Consider the following 19100-nt stretch of genomic DNA (forward strand, 5'->3'; position numbering starts at 1 on the left):
ATATTAACTTGCTAGCAAGTTACGGTAAAAAATCACGGTAAAAAACGGAATTCATATTTAGCGTGCAAAAGACAAATAAAAGTATGTCTTAGTTTGTTTACAATGAAGATGTAGCTGCATCCATCAAGGCAGGTGATAAATTAAGCCTTAAAAAAATAAAAAATGCTGCGAATTGAAGGGAAAGTACAGAATCCATGTGCTAAAAATAAAACCTGATAACTGCAGATGCCGCAAAGCTGCGCAAAGCGGAGAGATCTGCGCTGGCTGTGAGTTGTAAATGATTTGATTACCCTAGTTGTAAACAGTTTATTATTTATCTGTTTAGAATAATTAGAATAATGTATTCTCGCCTGCGTTTCGAAGGAGACATGCGCAGTAGAGTGACTGCTGACTCAGCATGATGTCGACTGATAATCCCGGAAATTAATTATAACAACGCAAGGCAAAAAAAAAAAAAACAAAAAAAAACGCAAGGCGTTAGGGAAAATTCAAGTCTTGTAACTTTTAAAAGGAGTAAATTAATATTTCTGTCATTTTTAATAAATATTACCATTATACTTATCAATATTGTGCTATTTTATTAAACCAAGCACAAGCATGAAAAGGCATAAAAAATTTAATCTGAAACAAATTCTCAAATCCTAACAAGCCAGGAAAATTTGGAATAATTTATTCAGTTTTAATGTTTTTGCTCTTCATAAGGTTAAAGTAGGACGACTTGCCCTTTAAATGTGTTTAAAGGTACACACTAATTCCTCTCAGGACAGATATACTTACATTTTTGTTGTAAAGACGGCAGCTGACAGTCAGGAGTTGGGGGCTGCAGTAGAACTAACAAGAGCACATTTGTGTGCGGTTACAAATACTGTTTGTTCAAATTTAAAGCCGAATGGAAAAACAGGGGAGCCCTCGACACTTGTGAATAATCTGCAGTGGTAACGCAAAAAAAAAAAAAAGAAAAAAGAAAGAAAGCTGGATCCAATTCAGGATCAGCGAGTTATGCCTGCAGGGGCTGGAAGGAAAAAAATTATAAACCTCAAATACCGTGTGAGGTGCCTCTAAGACAAATTAGCATGCACAATCACAACGTGGTGAAAGATGAGATCAAGACACTAAATTATTTTCAACTGGATTTGGTAACCGGATCCCATCCTTTGTGGGTTCTGTCGAGTCTTGGCAGGAGTCCCCGGCACCGGCCCTCAGGCGAAGGTGAATTTAACATGCGCCCACATCGCCAGCTTTCTGCACTTTCTGCAGTGTTTAATTTATTTTAGCCTCACTTGGTGGAATCCATCAGACGGGATGAAGGATGAAAAGCTGCAGAAATGGTGGAGGGGGAGGAAAAATAAGCTTTTTTTCAAGAAACTTCATTAACCACTCTTAAAAGTTTTATTCAATTTGCAACTGTCCCCTGCTTCAGGTTTCAAATCATTTGCAAAAAACAAGAAAAAGTCATCTCCAGGCAGAAAAACGCCAGCTAACGAGCCGTCAGTGTGTACATTACTGCATGAGCTGAAGAGTCTGGGTATAGGCTTATTGTTACGGTAAGACAAGACTAAAAGTTATTTACAGATCACTCATATTTGCAAGGCAGATCAGATTTCCTGGCACCTGGTTGAGTCAAACACTTAATTACAGCGTAATTTACATTTTAAACAGTAGGAACCAATCGAGGCGCAGACTTAAGGTTCAACAGTGCAAATCAAAGCTTCAGGCTGCTCCTGCAAAGGGACAAAACATGGAATGTTAACAGTTTATTTACTTTTTTAGTCAATTTCCATAATGAAGACGCAGCGAAGTGAAACAGTTTTTGTCTCCATAGAGATTTCTTCTTTTTTTGTCACATGTAAAGTTTTCAAATCATATAAATAGTGCTTATATCAAAGGTAATATAAAATGTATGAATTTATGTATTAAACTGAAAAAAAATAAGACCAAGTCATTCTCAGTAATACGTCAACAATGAAATGATTTATCAAAATCTTTGGAAATTACTTAAACAGAACATGAACCAGGCCAAAAGTCTAAAGAAATTCAAGAATGAAAGGGAAAATCGCTGACATTTATCTATTGGTAAAGACTTAGAAACCCTTTTCAAACATGGTGGTTGTGTGATTATCTGGGGCTTTTCTGATCTGAAATATATAAAATCCGCATCTGAATGCTTCAAAAAACAAGACAAAGATTGTGGAGTGGCCTAGTCAAATTCTGGACTGGTCTGGATGCTGTCATGGCTGCTGCTTAGACTTGAAGACAATAAATGTTTCTGGAATAAAGAGTGAGAAAAAGTTCCTCCACAATGTTGGATGTTAACGCAAATGCTGGATGCTTGTGGAGTATTTTTCCCTAAATAAATCATAAATGTAAAATATGTATATATTTTATTATTTACTGAGGTTGTTTGATATTAAAAAAAATCTGATTTATGTGCGACAAAAAAACTAAAAACAAGAAATCTGCAAAGGTTCAAATACTTATTCAAAGTACTGCATTTTGTCCTTTTTCTGTCATTTATCAATAAAACTTTCATCGAATGTCCTCAGTTCTTCAAATTTACACGATGCCTGCAGCTATTTTTTCACTCCTCTGCGTTTGTACACTCGTTTAGCGTCGTCGTGTGACGGTGGCGGCGGATCATCCAACAGCAGTTCCCTCTGAGGAAGCTAACGAGGCGGATCAGGGTTGGCGTCCATCATAAGTGAGCGTGCTCGGAGCTCTGATCGCTGTCATGACTGTCCTCGTTGGCTAAGGAGTCCGTCGAATGATGCAGCGCCGCGATGCCGGAGAACTCCGACGGCAGAAGCGTTCCTTTTTTCACATTCACCAGTTCCTTCTCGCGAGCTGCCGCCCCCTGCTGGCCGCCTTTCACTCTTTTCCACTTCATCCTCCGGTTCTGGAACCACACCTTCACCTGCAAAGGGAGCAAAGCTTTAAATCCATGAGAATCCTCCATTAGAGCCACTACCATGCTATATGTGTTAGAGTCTTTGTAGGTGAAAAAAGTTCATTTTTGCCCTACGCCCCCCCAAAAAAAATTCAGAAATGGTGTAACAAAATGTATGAGTTTCAAAAGTTGAAAATTAGCTTTTTTTAAAAATTACATTTTTAGATTAATCTTAGAAAATTTCTTTTAAAAAAATTCTGAGTTTGAAAAGTCAAAAAATTGCTAGAAAAAACGAAGTTTTGAGATTATTCTTAAAAATGTTTTACAAAAAACAAGGACATTTCTGACATCCAAGTGTCAAAAAAGCTGCTAGGAAAAAAACCCCTCAAATGTTGAGATCAGTCTCAGAAATCTTCTGGAAAGAAAACAAAAACATTTCTGAGCTTGAAAAGTCGAACATTTGGTCGAAAAAACTCAGAAATTTTTAGATTATTCTCAGAAATTTTCAAAAAGAAAAAAATAAGAAGACAAGGACATTTGTGAGCTTGAAAATGTGAAAACTTGCTAGAAATTTAAAAAAATTTTGAGATTAATCTCAGAATTCAAAAAGGTCAACTTTTTTCCAGCTGATTTTCAACTCTAGAAAATCAGAAATTTTCTTGTTTTTCCAGAAACCCCCTGAAATTAACCTCAAAATTTCTGAAAATTTTCTAGCAAATGTTTTGACTTTTCAATCTGAGAAATGTTTTTGCTTTTCTAGAAAATTTCTAAGATGAATCTTAAAATGTTTGAGTTTTCTGGTGGAAATGAATACCTCCTTTTTTCCTTCCTCATCTAGAATAGCCCTAATACACCAGCGTAATTTCTCATCTCCAACTGGTGAATAAATAAAAATAAATCTCCCTTTCTGATGTAGGTTTTTACACATGATACCAGGAGGAACCAAAATAATAAAAAGATAAGTTTTACAATTTACCGTCAAGTGTAAAGACAAGGTATCATAAATATCATTTAGTTTAAAAAAAATAAAATAAAAAAATAAAGCAAAAATTGAAACATTTTGCATGAAAAACAAAGCGATAAATTGTCAAGCAGTAGCTGCAACCTTTAGTAGGAATAACTGTTGTTTTCTGTATGACCTTATCATCCCCACACTGTCCTTTAATGTGTTTGCACATTAATAAACATTTCTGTAAATATTCCAGCTTAGTCAATTTTCAGCTGACAAGAGCAAACAATAATGATGAGCGTAAAATAAAAACGGAGCGAATGAAAATCAGAGGTTTGCAGATTTCTGCTCCTTTCAGGTCAAATCACTGAACTTTGGTTGTGATCAGAAAACCCTGATTTCTTTCTTTGCAGGGAAGATTTGGAGTAATTCTGCAGTTCGAAGGCTTCACCCTGGTGAGGAGTTCAGGGTCAGCTCGGAAACTGCAGCATCCTCTGGTCCTACAGCTACAAAACAAACCCAGTTCCCCCGCCTCCATAAATGTCAGCTGGTGTGAAGTCTGTTCTGCCTGACGACGGTGCCGGTCCAAATGGGTCTGGTCTGTCCAAAGCACATTCCTTCTGAGGTCTATTGGTCCTTTTTTAATTGTCCTGTCAGGAACTTTAACATCGATCATGTGAATTTTTGAGGCCTGTGGAGAATGAAATGACGCTCCTGGGTTTTTGCCACTTCTCTCAGAATTGTACGATCTCAGCTCGTAAAGAACATTTGTCGCTTAAAAATACTTTTATGTCTCTTTGAGGTTACCTTTGACCTTTTAACCCTTCCCAGATTGATGGGGATGCAGCATGCTTCATTTCCACATCTGCCTTGCATTTTATTATTTAAAAGGTTTCGTTTTTATAGCCTCTAGATGCAATCATCAAATTTCTCCAAAACTTAACAGCATGAATCAATCCTTGTGACCAATTGATTTTATTACCAAGCTGTTACCTTGGATTTTTTTTTGTTGCAATTTCTCTGAGCTTCACTGTCTGAATTGGCAGACCACATGAACTGATCTGAAATATTTTCCTTTCAAATAAAAATTTTCCCTGCAGAACAATTTTATGTGAGATGACCTCATGACCTCATAGTCCTTCCTAAATTGATCTTTGATTTTGAAATTGATCAGATTTCTCCAAAACATCCTGTCCAGCATGAATCAGACCACTGGGCCAACCAATTTAATTGCTAAGCTTTACAAAGAGCCCTACATCCTGAGAAGAACCTGTTGGGTTTTTGGCAATTTCTCTGAGTATTTCACTGTCTGAGTTGGCAGACCACGTGAATTGATCTGAAATATTTTCCTTTCAAATAAAAATTTTCCCTGCAGAACAATTTAACCTGAGATGACCTCATGACCTTATAACCCTTCCAAGATTGGTGGATAGCAGCAGTTGCTTCTCTGATCTGTACGTTCCTCAGCAGAAAACTGATTTTATCAACATTTATGATGATCAACTAATGAACTACATCTGCAAACATACATCATTTGCACAACCATTTTGATTTTGTTGTTTCAACAACGCTAATTCTGATTTGTTTGCGTCTTTTTCTTTGATTTAAACTTGTAAGGCGTTGACATTGAACGGGGTGTACTTTCTTTACCCGATGCCTTTATATGTGGACATGCGGCTCCACCTGCCACGGGGCGTCTACCTGCTTTTCCCTGACTCAACAGTCTCTCCCGTATTTGATGATTAAGCTGTTGCTTAAAACGGTTTACACATCGAGCTGCAGAGAGCCGCCTCCGGGCCCTGGAGGGCGGGAGGAGAGTCCCCTTTGACACAGGGGGAGGTGGGTTTATTTTTGGGGAGCGGAGCCATCACATGCTCAGGAAGTTAGTCGACAACGCAAACGTTTGTCTTGAACGGACGGGGTGCCGAGTATCTGAGCGGATTCTTTACAAGCCTGAGGCGGCGACACGTTTCTGGCTCTGATGTCACACAAACCCGTCGCTTTCGAAGCAAACTGGGGAAATTCAGATTCTCTGAGCGACCCGACTTCACGTGTATGATGACATCAATCTGCATCCAATACTCAGAGGTCTGTGGACCAAAAAATGAGCCATTAAACACATTTCAGCTACATAAAATCTACCAGTAAAAACAGTGCAGCATGAGCAGGGAGGCAGACATTAAATAAGCTGCTCTAATTTTATTTTAATAGGAGTAAAAGGTTTTAGATTTTAATACTAAAGTGGTAATATTACCAGGGCTGTTAACTTCTGCCAGGATCTAAAATGGTCAGACTTCCACCATGCGAAATGTTTCTGCTTTCTGACGCCTCTTCAAAAATAATCCAGCTTTCACAGCCTCCAAGCACATTAAAAATCCATCGAATTTCTCCAGACGGCTCACGCAGCATAAGTCAGGCCAACCGATTCTAATGCCAGTATTTACCTCAGAGTCCCCTGCTGCGAGCTCTCACACACAGGCAACCTATGGCGCAATATGCACCACATTTTGATGCCACTGGAAGATTAATTGCAACAATGTGGGAGAGCGCTGCAGGATGGCAAACTCTGTGCCCTCTGCTAGCACGCTGGCTGAATCGATCGGAGTTTTCTTTCTTCTCAGCCTCTGAAACTTTATAATTTGAACCGACAGGGGAGCGTTACTTCAAAACTTTAAGAAGCATGTGACGTTTTCCAAGCTGGACTTTGCAGGTGTCTTTAGAGCTTTGCTTTACTTTGAAAACCCCTTAAAACCTGCCAGAAAAGACGGATTTTTCTGAGTCATGATCTGAGAATCTTGAATCTGCACAGCGACCTTCTACTTTTAATACTCGAGGATCTAAATGAAGAAAAGGAAATGATAAGTAGAGCTTCTTTAATTTTATTTTTTTGCCCCATTGGACATTTAATTTGATAAAATCTGGAATCTTACATCAATATTTATTTTTATTTGTCTTGTTTTGCCTTTTAAGAGTATTTCTACGTGAAAAGCAGATTTTATCCTGTCATTGGTTGAGAAATCTTGCTAATTCTAGCTAAAAGGTTCAAATTTAGTGGAAATACAAAGAATTTTAATTTGAAAGGTGTTTTGCTTTTTAAAAAATTAAAACTTTTTGCACACTGAATCTTAGTTTTGATTCTGGTGCATTAATATCGCTTTAGACAAGTTAAATACGTATTTTAGCTTCACATTTTGAAAACAGATACTCTTTCTTCCCTTCCTTTTTGGTGTCCAAACACACATTTTAGTTTTTTAGCTGTCGGTTCATTATTTTTACTTCCTCGTTATGAAAGACTTCTTGTCACTGGCTAACTTTCAGTCGTCCAGGATCATCTCTAATGCTTCCTTAGAAACGTTGGTAACACTTTATTTGAAAGGGGTTGAATAAGACTGTCATGACAGGTGTTATGTCATGTTTATGACAGTGTCATGACAGTCTTATTCAACCCCCTTCAAATAAAGTGTTACCGAAACGTTTTTGGAAATACACAAGCAGATGCATCTGTAGTTTCTTTGGCTACTCATCAGACATCCTTCTGCCTGTCTGAGATAAGAGACATATTTTAGTTTTAGCGTTCAGTGCAGGTGGAGTTTTCTGCAGAGAGAAGCAAATGACTTCCTTCTGACAAATGTCACTAACAGAGAGAAAACTAGAGAATCTGCCAGTTTTAGTAAGTTTAAGTGTTTTATAAAGACTTCTATTGTTTAAATTTAACACTAAAGTTGGATTAAGCTTTTTAAATATTAAGTATTATTCCAGCTCAGTGTGTTTTGAGGACTTTGCTTGTTATAGCTAACTAACTACACATAAGCTTCCTGCATGCAAAGGAAAGCAGCAAGAATGTTTTTGATTTTTAATTCCCCAAACATAAATTAATCCCTTTTCAAGAGTACGAACGGACATGTTTAAAAAATGCAAAAGAAGGACTGAACAAATGAATCAACAATTTAAGACCTGACCAAATTTAGTTTATATATGGAAATTTGGACTGGAGCTGATTTTTTATATATATTTAAAATGCAGATTGTGGAGTTTTAAACTTTCTGACAGGAAACATTAAATAGGCTGCCTTACTAATGAGGAAGAAACATACAAACCAAGAAACTCAAAACAAACAAAACTGCATGTTTCAACTCATTTCCTGTTAACTTTGTACTAAATGTCCAACGGAGAAACAAAACCTCTCCTTGCTTCAAAATAACTGAGCTCTGATCATTTCCCCTTGCTCACCTGTTTGACCTCTTCTTTATCACACAGTGACATATATTTAGTGCCTGTTGGGAGCAAAAAATGTAATGGTGTTTGTTATTAAATGGCTATCAGGCAAAGTCCAACAAGCCCTGAACTAGAAGGAAAAACTGAAGAGGATTAAAGATGCAGGTTTTTAAGAACTTTTCAGAGATTTTCTACTTATGACCATCTATAAAAATTTAAATCGACAAATAGTCAACATAGAAGCTGATTAAGTAGCCAGTTTGGACTAAACAATCTTAAAAATAAACTGGTATACATACATATATATAAAAAAAATTATTTTCTAGAAACTGCTACACCTGTTAAAATTACATAATTTCTCCTTAGAAATAATGAATAAAATCTGGTTTAAGATACGACTCCAGTAACCAGACCTGGTCATCTAGTTTATGAGGTCCGTTGCCATGGCTACTCTATAAAATGACGAGTGGGTGTACCATACCACTTTCTACATACTGCTGATAATAAAGTGAAGGTGCTGCGTGCCATTATTACCACTAACTGTTGCATTGCTTTGGTGTGGAGTGCTTCACATAGTAGCTTAATCTGCACATTTTATACTGAAAGGGAGAAAAGTGCCAGTGTGGAGTTTGGTCTCTTCTCACCTACACAGAGAAACAGACAAAGATGCTGTAACAAAACCAAAGGTCCTGTGCTCCAGTTTTTGAGATTATTCTGAATATTTTAGATGCTTTTCTTCTGAATAAATGCGTTTTGATGCCATGCTAAATCTAAAGTTTGAAAAACACCAGCAGAGATGATGGCCACTGCTTGAAGCATTCACTTTTGGAGTAATTAGGAATAATCCAAAAATATAAAGAAGAATGATCTAAAGGAAATGGTGTTAAATTCATTTTTATTTTGGGTCATATCGAGACTGTAAATACCAAATGTGTAAATAAAACCCACTAAGAACTGTTAAAATATTAATAAGTAGCTGTATTTGCAGTTGATGGGTAATTTTTAAAAAATTAAATTCAACATCTTTTCACATTCAGCAGTTCACAACAGGCCACATAAAAATCTATGGCGGGCCGGAGTTGGCCCCCGAACCTCGAATTTGACACGCATGATCCAAAGGAACCAATATCCAGATCATTTCAGCCAGTTTAGACTGGATTGCATGACATAAAGTCAAAGCAAACACGTTTACCTTTTAGATTTGCCTCCAAGGCTTCAGCTAAAAACTCCTGATGATTTTTACGTTGGATCTGCGGTCCGTTTAACCACCAAAATCACTGGCGGCGCGTCAACTAGGTGTGAGTTACGGCTTCCAAAAGGGTGTCACAGAACGACAAGCCGCGCGCCGCTTCCTTCCTCCAAGCGTTTGTCTCCTGTTATTTATTTCACCTGCCTGCGTTTTACAGCGAGCGGCTCACGCTCGGAGAGGGGAAGCGGCTTGCTAGACAGCACTTCCTTCAACCTCGTCTGCAGCCCGCCTGAAAGAATAGACGGGAACATCTGGAATATGATCATCCAATGACGCAGCCACATCTGGAGCACAATGAGCCCCCGCAACAGAGTTACCAAAACACAGTAGCGAGTGAAAAGCCTTCCTCTAGTCCTGAGGGCGCCTCTGTTTTCACAACATGGCATTAATGTGCTAATGGAGGGTTCGGTAAGGCCCGAGCCCGGGAGTGAGCGGGGACGTACTTGTCTCTCGGTGAGGTCGAGGTTCACGGCGATCTCGTAGCGCCTTAGCCGGGTCAGGTAGTTGTGGTGGGCGAACTCGGCCTCCAGCTCGCGGATTTGCTCCTTGGTGAACGCCGTCCTCTCCTTCCTGGGCTTGCTGCTCACGTCTGGCTTGTAGTTCCCGTCCTGGGACTCTGAAATCAAACACCACACAGGGGTTTCTCTTAAGCTCAGGGCAGAAAGTGAAAACGAAGACAGGTGCAAGAAAAAAGGTGAGGGCTGTCTGTCAAGCTCAACTGTCCAGTTGTTGTTTATAAAGCTTCAAAGTGGATGGAAGGACTTGCTTTTTTTCTGAAGTTTATCAGGAAAACTAAACAGGAAACGTTACTTCCAGACTCTCTGTTTGCTTTCTTTTTAGATTTGTTTTGAAAGTTGTTCACAATCAGCGAAAAAATGAGTCCCCTAAGAACAAGAACTCTGAAGTAAGGCCTGAATTTAATACAAGAAAAACAAATTGTTCACTTGCATGAGACATAAAGGAAAAACTTTAATATCCAACATCGTTTGAGTTCGGCACAGCTGCTTTTCTTTGCTCATGCACTTCAAAATGAGCTCCAAATTGTTAATTTGCCTTTCAAATCTTCCCTGTTTTATAGCGTTTTCTGCGGCTTCGCTGGACTCGCTTCACATGCACATACCAGTCTTAAAGGAAGCAACAATCGCCATGGAAACTCAGCAGTGGTTCGGTTCTGCAGCGTGCGTTAATCCAACAGGTCTGCGTCAAGCTAAACTGTAAATAGTCCTGCAGACACATCTAAGGTTTCTTCTCCTCCAGACGAAGGAAGCCCTGTTGGTGCTGTCTTTCTGTCTAATTAGAAGAACGGCTTTCACATACCACCTAAACAGCCAGAGGGAGAGATGCAGAGGCCGACTGAGAAGCCAAGACAAACAAACACAGACGTAAACTGCAAGAATTCCCACATAAATTTTGTAAAATTAAACATGGTATTGCTTCTCCCCGCAGCTCGTGCCTGGCTCCCCTCTGACCCGGCTTTCCCCTCCCTGTAATTTTAAACCGAGCAGCAAGTTGCCGATCCTGAAGCGGGGCCTTCAGACAATCTGACCTGCTGCCTTTCCTTTACACAGACATTGCGTAAAGGAAGGGAAAAAAAAAAAAAAAAAAGAATAAAATGAAAGCAGAAGACAGACAGCCGCTTTAGAGCAGGCGGGCCTGCAGTTAAAACGAGCGGGGGAGCTTTTATGGCACCGCCGCTGCACCACACCAATTAGGTCCCCGCTGTAACTTTCATCTGTCCACAAAAAAGGAGGAATAATGCGGGCAAAGCACACACACCCAGACGGGGCATGCCGTTTGAGGCTGCCAAATGAACCTGGCAAAGTTCAGCAGGGATCCTCAGGGGAAACGACAGAAGAACAGATCCTCGAAAGTAGAACCCTCTGCTGTAAAATTAGTGTTTTTTAAATTTATTTTGTTCTCAAATTCAAGCAAACAGAACTCAAAGCGGCTTTAAGAAGATTCCTACTCGTCATTCCTGCTTTTGTAGACAACAATGCCTCAACAAATTAAAACCATTTTATTGTTCCACTCTGAAAATCTGGTATTTTTTTAAAGGACAACCACTCCCTTGACAGCCCTATAAACTGGGGATAGACACCCGAAGAAAAGACTCACATGCCCGAGAAAAAAATGAGCAGGTTGCCCTGAAACCAGACACCCTGACTCATCTCATTAGCTCAGCCTGCAGCCGAGCTCAAGGAAACAGCCTCAACTGGGTACCGGCAGCAGAAAACCCGTTCAGATCGGAGGGGGGAAATTAATTCTCGGGTTTGGTTTTCATTTCTGTATCTAAGTTCAAGTTTCCCCTGCAGCTCCTGGTCCAGATGCTGAAACCCAATCAGAGCTGCATCTCATGCGAAAGGCAGCGGCCTGATATTTAGACAGCTGACTGAGGCAGAGCACAGCCAGCCTCCATAATCAGAGTGATTGGTCGCACGGCGGCGAGGACGCGCCGCTCCTCTGAGGCTGCGGGGGAAAGCGGGATCTGGAAGCAGAAGCTCGGTTTTCGAAGCAGCGGAGGAAAATCCGAGGTAGTTTGTGGAATTAGTGGATTAAACATGTGATTGCACCACTTTCCATGAGGATAACAGATCATTCAGCAGAAGACAAACAAAACGATGAGCTTGGGTTGCATGATTGAGCCATTTTTCCTTACACTGCAGTAAATTGTTGGATAAATTCAAAATGTAATTGTTCCCAGTTGTTTTGTTTTCAGGCCTGTTCAAATAAAACCAGTCAGAAAATGCAGAAAAATATAGAGAAAACAAACTTTAGAAATTAGATTGTGTTGTGGCATATTGATAATAAAGCAGCTGGTTTGTTGGTTTCATGATTGTGATTATTTTGTGCAGCCCTTTTGATGATGCACATGGAAGTGAAGTGACACATTTATTGCCAAAAATCAACTCAGATTAACATTTTGTTGTTTTCACAATAAATCCCACAAAATGTCCTGATAGCATTTTAGTCTCCTGCCAAGTTCGCCTGCAATTTGAGCAAAAACATCAGACAAAAATCAGTGGTTTCGACAGTAAACACGCTTTCCAAAAGGATTGCAGCAGATCAGTTCTGAGGATTTCAGTGTTAACAGGACAGAAGGAGCAGGGAGGAGTCGTTTCCTTGAAGCTCTGACTAACATCACATTCCCAGCAAGCGGCTCGGTGACCCAAACCTGACCGTTTGTCATCATAATGATTGATTATCGTGGTGGGAAAAGTCCTGCAGGTCCTCCAGGTGAAATTTAGATAAAACTGGTTTAACTTTATTCAAAATAAAAAAGAGCTGAACATGTTGGTTTGTTTTTAAAGGCTTGTATAAACAGCTGATTGCAAACTGATTTAAGTAAATTAGTTTATTAAAATTTCCCTGCTTTAAAAAAATATTAATTTAAAACACGTATTAAATATGGCAATAAAAGGGGAATATTTAAGACTTATTTTCAAATGCTAATAAATCTTTTTTTTTTTTAAATAGTCCCACCTACTGTCTAGAATTTCCTAGACTATTGTATATTTTTAAGAAACGCCAAAAACTGTGATTTATATTAACCACAAGATTTAAACAGGAAAAGCAGGAAAAGTCTGCATCTGCCAGGCGTTTAGTGCGGCACGAGGCGCCGCTGCTGCCCTTTTACAATCCATGACATCAATTCTTTACCGTGCACCTCATTTTCTGCCCTCTGAAGAGTGTCGCAACAAACCAGATGTGATTTTTTTTAAAAGCAAAATACGGCGGCGGTAGTAAGAAGTGCCTCTGCAGTTGTGATATGGCCTTTTGCCCCACGCTTCGGTGCGCCTGCAGCCTGAATCAGCCAACACCTACAAACTGCTTCTCAGACACGCTTTCTGTTTTTCTGTCCGAGCTGCAGAGCTCCCAACAGCTGAGCTGTTGAATGATCCTGACTGACGCGTACAGATGTTTGTGGTATCCTGGAGCTCTGGCTGGAAAAAGCTGATATTTATGTAAAAGCATTTCCCTTTCAAAAAGATCTCCAAAGAATTTCAAATTCAGTCTTTTTGTTTTTCAATGTGTCAAAGCGGATTATTTTTCCCCAGCAGATGTGTGGGAATGAGAAGAAATGACTCCAGTTTGCTTCCTTTTTCTCCCAGAATTCATCTTACCTGAGCTGTCGCTTTTCCTCTTGCCATTCCTCTTCTCCGCTTCAGCGGGTGACAGAGTCTGCCTGCCGAAGTCTGCAGGCACACAGGAAGCCCCCGTCGGGGTGCTGCCGCTGCCCAGAGTCGGAGTGCTGGCGCACATGCTGGGTGGCCCGGGGTGGCCCAGGTCCGGCGGCGTGGGCCCGTTCTCGTGGGACGACAGGGAATGCGGGTGGCAAAGGCCGTGGCGTGAGCCGCCGCCAGGTGACGGCATCTGTGGGATGTGCCAGGATCCGTGGTGCTGAGGCTGGTGGTGATGCTGCTGGGAGGGCAGGTGGCTCCGGTGGTGGTGGTGCTGGCCGGGAAACAGGCCGTCGTCACCCGAGTAGCTGGAGATGACACACGGGGATGGCGAGGACGTGGAGGAGGACGACGAGGAAGAGGCCAGGTCGGGGTAGGAGATGTGATCCGAGCGTCCGTGGAGAGTCAGGGGGGACTGGGTGAAGGCGGGATGCAGGGCCTGCGCCGGGGCGTGGGGGCTGCGCAGGCAGCCGAACAGCGTGTGATCCATGGAGCCCAAACACACACACGGCCCTCCAGTGAGGCCGGGATGAGCGAAGTTAAGAAAACCAACCCAAAAAAAAAGAGAATGATCATAAGCACATATCCAGGTTACTTCCCCAAAACTTTTCCTTTAAACTGAAACAAAAAAAGAAAAAAAAATTAGAAATGAAATAGTCAGAAAGCAAAAGGAGTTGAGAAATGGGCGTCCTGTGGTAATCCAGAGCATGCGGCTGGTTGGCAGGCTGTGCAGGATAAACAGAGAGCCCAGGACAAGCTGCAGCAGAGCTTCTCAGATGTCAGGAGGAACAGAGGACTGGAGCTCGAGGCTGGAAGCACAGGAGGTTCCTAGGAGCTGCAGAACGAGGGGAGTCAAGGAAGGGGATGTTATAAATAGGGTGTAACGTGAGAGGGAGGCTGGGTCACAGGCTGCATAGGCCCCACTGACCACATATATATGATCATCCTCCAAAAAGCACAGCACAATAAATCTGCACTATTAAAAAGGCTGAGCTTTAGGAAAGAAAGGCAGTTTAATCTGGACTCGGATTTGACCTCTGGTGCCCACCTTTTTTTTTTTACTTCCTCTTTAGGAAAACGGTGTTGGTACTTGGTGGGTGGGGCGGAGGGGAAGGGAGGTCGCATGAGGGGAAGTGGGAGATGGAAGAGAGAGGTGTCAAAGGTTAACCCAGCATGTTACCCTGCGCTTGTCAGCATGGACTCAAACCAGAACCTAACTATCCTCGGGTCACGCTCACATCGCCGTAATGCTTCCTGGTTCCTTTGACTTTTTTTTAATGATGTTTTGCTAATTGTTGCATTTGGTTTCTGCCCTCATTTTGCTTCACATCACATCTGCATGAAATCTTGCAGATCATGTGTTTATTATTCACCATGAATAGGGAACAAACTGCTAGAAAACTGGGAAACTGCTGAAACACTGAGGATTAAAAACCCACCTGTTCAGAGTGGATTTGATTCCTATCAACTGGAACATTAATCAATACGTCTGCTGTATATTTGGTTATTGATTTTGTTGACAGTATGTGACAAAATGTAATGTTTTTGCTTGTTTCATAATTGGTTAGTGTATAAAGTTTTTATGATGTAAAGTACTTTGAACTGGTTGTTGCTGAAATGTGTTTTACAAATAAACTTGACTTTGATTTTATTTGAGGCTTTCATCATTTCTCGACTCTTCAGTTATTAATGTTTCAAATAACCTAAAATGACCTGAGGCGTACCTCAAGGTTTCGTATCAGGCCCAGTTTTTTTTTCCCAATTCTTAATTACTTATTGCCTGAAATTATTTACAATTTTATATACATATATACCATGTATACATATTAGAGCCGGGATTTTATCACTTTCATTTTAGCCTAATTACATAGAAATTACTGCGTTACAAATACTAATGCAATTAGTTTCTTTTTTTTTTCACAAACAAAAGTCCCGAGCCGGAACCTTTGTATTTTGTTTCTGGTACACCTGTAAATCTGACTCACAAGTCACATCCCCAAATAACAGCAATTTGAGCAACAAAGCTGCTTTTCTTGGCACATTGAGGGTTAATTTTTGCTTCAACAAAAGATCTATTGGGCCTGGAAAAGACTGTTGTTGTGTGTAAGTTGTATAAAAAAGGAGTTGGCCCGTCAGCGAAGCTTTTCTCACCTAAAGCAGCATCTCAGTGCTAAACATGTTGCAGCAGCAGCAGCACAGACGTCTCCACTGACAATGCCCACATTTCTAAAGACGGATTTTTATCAAAGACTTTTTATGAATGATCAAGTTTTCCTGAAAACTGATTGGGTGAAACAGAACTCTGCACCAAACTGATGGTTGAATAACCAAAATAACAGATAAAAACAATAAATACATTTGTTGTTCAGCGTGTATGCAATAATTCAGAAGCTTTATGATGCAGATTAGCAACATTAGGGATTAAAGTTAATTTCCACATCCCTGGTATTTGGATTATTGTTTTGATACTGAAATTGAAATTAGTTTGGGGCACTGGGTGGCTCAGCTGGCGCCACATGTATGTTTTAGAGTCTACATTTTTTAAGGAATCTGCTTTATACCGATGACACTGAGATTTACTTAGAAGTTGTAGCTTTCAAATGCAAAAATATTTGACTTATATGAAAAGCTGCATGGTTTTGGTAAAGATTGCCTTCAAAATAAAAGTAAATTTTTGGGAAACAGCTTCTTAAATGTCCTTCAATTTTTCTTTGTTCTCCTGTTTAATTCATCTGAGTTGTTTTTGTAGATTTTTTTTCTTTTTTGCTTCATTCAAGCTGATTTTGTTGTATTTTAAACATCCATTCATCCATTTTATCCTGTTGAATTGGTTTTCCAGCAGTCAGTAAGCAGAAGGCAGAGTACACTCTGAACAGATCGGTTCCATTTACTTTAAGATTTATGTTTTTGGCACCTGGAGAAAAATTCATTTTTTATTTATAAATATGCTTCTTAAGTAAGATTTGATGGAGTTTTACTGCTGCTGCTTCATGTTGAACCAGTTTTCTTCATTTACTTTTAAAAAGCTGAATTTCTTAAAAGTTCATAACCAATATATATTTGCATTAAAGTGAAAGTGGTGTGATTTTATGCTTCTCAGATATTTAGATACATTTTCATCCTGCATTAAAAATATTAAACATGACAGAAATATTCTTTCAAATTTTGCAAATTAAAATCAACATTGTCTTTGGCATTTTGCACCGAATTAAATAAATTTGTGCTCCAGAATAGATAAAAGAAAGTGTAATTTTGTAGCTGCCTCAGAAACTTTGCAGCTCAGTCAGAGTTTACAGGGGGAACAGTCACAATACGGCCACACTCTGGGGATCCAGCTGGACGTCGCAGGCTGTGCCACAGAGTCTGTGGGCCGCCTGAGAAAGGAAATTAATTCCTCTTTGAGAGAAAATTACTTTAGCAGATAGCATGGCGGAGGCAGGCAGTAACTTTGCCGCTGTCGGCGTCCCCCCGCCGCCCCCTCCAGTCCCTCCAAGGCTTCAGCAGGCAGCAGAAGCAGAGCAGCAGAGGAAAAGCACCTTATGGTGAGTGAGTGTCAAACTCTTCTACTGTTTATCTTGCAAATTAAGGCTATTAGCAGGTTAGTCCAGGCTATATATTTGAGCAGGTATTAATGCACACGTGTTTTCAATCTTGTAGCTGGTCTTGAAGCACTGACGGCCCGTGGCGTGGGTGTTTCCCCTCAGTCTCTACCTCGTCGTGGGTCCAAAATATTCCACTGCCTGGCTATTTTTTTTTAATTAGGTTAAAAATACGCCCATCATGTTGACCAGACCTGAAATTCTTTGTTTGCTTTATTTTTTAAATATATGTTGAGATTTTTCTAGCACTGTTAAACATCTTCTGTCTCTGAAGTCAAATGGTGGAGTTTATGAGCTGTTAACATCTAAATTAACTCATTTTCTCCAGCTGATATAAACGCACACTTTAGGCAGTTTTTTTGTGAAAAGTGACATTTGTGCTTCACCAACACAAATGCAGGAGGAAAGCGAGGGATAAAAGGAGTTTCCCATGGGTTTGTGGTTGTGATGAGCTCAACGCTGTGATGGGCCGCGGCGGTTAGGGTGGCAAGTTTTCTTCCACAGTCAACAGAATCCCATAGGAAGGTGTGTTGCTAAAACCTGTGGCTGTCAGTCACAACAGCAGGGAGGATTACAGCGAACGCAGCTCAGTGTCGCTGCCACGGAAAGAAAACATCCATCCACCACCTCCTCACTGCTTTTCTGGCTCCCAAAATAAGCAAACTTCACTTTGCAATAAAAGTAAAAAAAGAAAAGCATCATTTACGTTTTCAAAAACAAAAACATACAGTATTCAATTATTAGTGCATTTTTATGCTACAATAGGTCTGGAAAAAAATTTAGAGACCACTTGAAGTGATCTGTTTCTCTTCTTTTACTTTTTATAGGTTTATGTTTGAGAAAAATGAACTTTGTTCTTTTATTCTATAAACTACTGACAACACGTCTCCGAAATTACAAGAACATTTTTTATATTTATTTGCAGAAAATGAGAAATGGTCAAAATAACAAAAAAGTTGCAGTGCTTTCAGACCTCAAATAATGCAAAGAAAACAAGTTCATATTCATTTCTAAACAACAATACTAATGTTTTAATCAGGAAGAGTTCAGAAATCAATATTTGGTGGAATGACCAGGAGGTTTTCAATGGGGTTCAGTGCAGTGGGCTCTTCGTTTAGTTTTTTTTTTTTCCAGAGCTATATATAGGTATGCATTAAATTAATAGTAAAAACGGAGTTAGCAACATTTTTTTGAGGATTTTGTGGTTCCAGTAACTGTTTATAGTAGAGATACTCCACTCAATTCGACTGGGAATGAAATCAAAATTTCCCTTCAACATCTGTGATCACGAGCCAGCAGGTGAAATGCACAGAAATATTTTTTTTATTAATTTAAAGTATGAAAATCATCTTCTACTAATTTTAGTCAATAAAATAATCAACCAAAAGTATGTGTTTTAATGCACTTTACTAAAAAAAAACAGACAAAGGTGAATATGCTTTGATGCATAAACTGGGAAGATATTCTTTAGTTCTCAGATTAATTTGAAACTCCTGCAGCACATTTATTGCTTATTTTGTGGTTTATTTAGTAAGGAGTCTGACCAGTCCATCTCTAGTTTATTTTATGCCGTGTTCTTCTAAAATATTGTACAAGTGGATAAAAATAAAGTGTCAGACTGAGAAGAGGTGGGAAGAATGCTTGGTAAGTTTTAATCCCGTGTCTGCTTCCTTTTATGTTCCCACATTTAACAGCTCTTTTATTTGTGTTTGACGTGTAATTTGCTTCGTGGCAGAAAAGCTTTGATGCTGCTCCTGACTTCACACTGTATTAAATTAACATTTACAAAGACAGAGAGTGTGCATGTGTACAGAGACATTATTAAATGTTTTCGTTCTTATTTTAGCTCGCAGCTAATATGGAAACATTCAGAGGTTTTAGTGCTCAGGAAACCTCATTTAATACATTAAGTACAAAGTTTCTTTTAAAGCAAAACCTGATGTGCTTATTTTAGCTGGTCTGAAAATCCTCACTAATTTTTACAATAAAGTTTTTTAGTTGTAGAAGGAGCCATCAAGTTAATATA

The 19100-nt window shown here is 39.7% G+C and overlaps 1 protein-coding gene across 4 annotated transcripts in view; it reads right to left on the reverse strand.

The window, feature by feature from the left end:
• Positions 1 to 1370: 1370 nt before the first annotated feature.
• Positions 1371 to 19100, reverse strand: part of meox2a (mesenchyme homeobox 2a) — a 73158-nt gene continuing 55428 nt past the window's right edge. For 2 of the 4 annotated variants that reach the window (XM_016680643.1, XM_016680642.1), the window contains exons 3-5: positions 13419 to 14310; positions 9741 to 9913; positions 1371 to 2911 (exon numbers count right to left, since the gene is read on the reverse strand). In XM_016680643.1, coding sequence (XP_016536129.1) covers positions 2693 to 2911; positions 9741 to 9913; positions 13419 to 13965 — 939 coding nt within the window. In that variant the 5' untranslated portion in view covers positions 13966 to 14310 and the 3' untranslated portion in view covers positions 1371 to 2692. Of the gene's footprint in view, positions 2912 to 9740; positions 9914 to 13418; positions 15076 to 19100 lie in introns of those variants that run through there. The other 2 variants (XM_016680644.1, XM_007569869.2) reach the window with 2 other exon arrangements.

Source organism: Poecilia formosa, unplaced genomic scaffold, assembly GCF_000485575.1.
Source record: "Poecilia formosa unplaced genomic scaffold, Poecilia_formosa-5.1.2 Scaffold250, whole genome shotgun sequence".
Taxonomy (NCBI): domain Eukaryota; kingdom Metazoa; phylum Chordata; class Actinopteri; order Cyprinodontiformes; family Poeciliidae; genus Poecilia; species Poecilia formosa.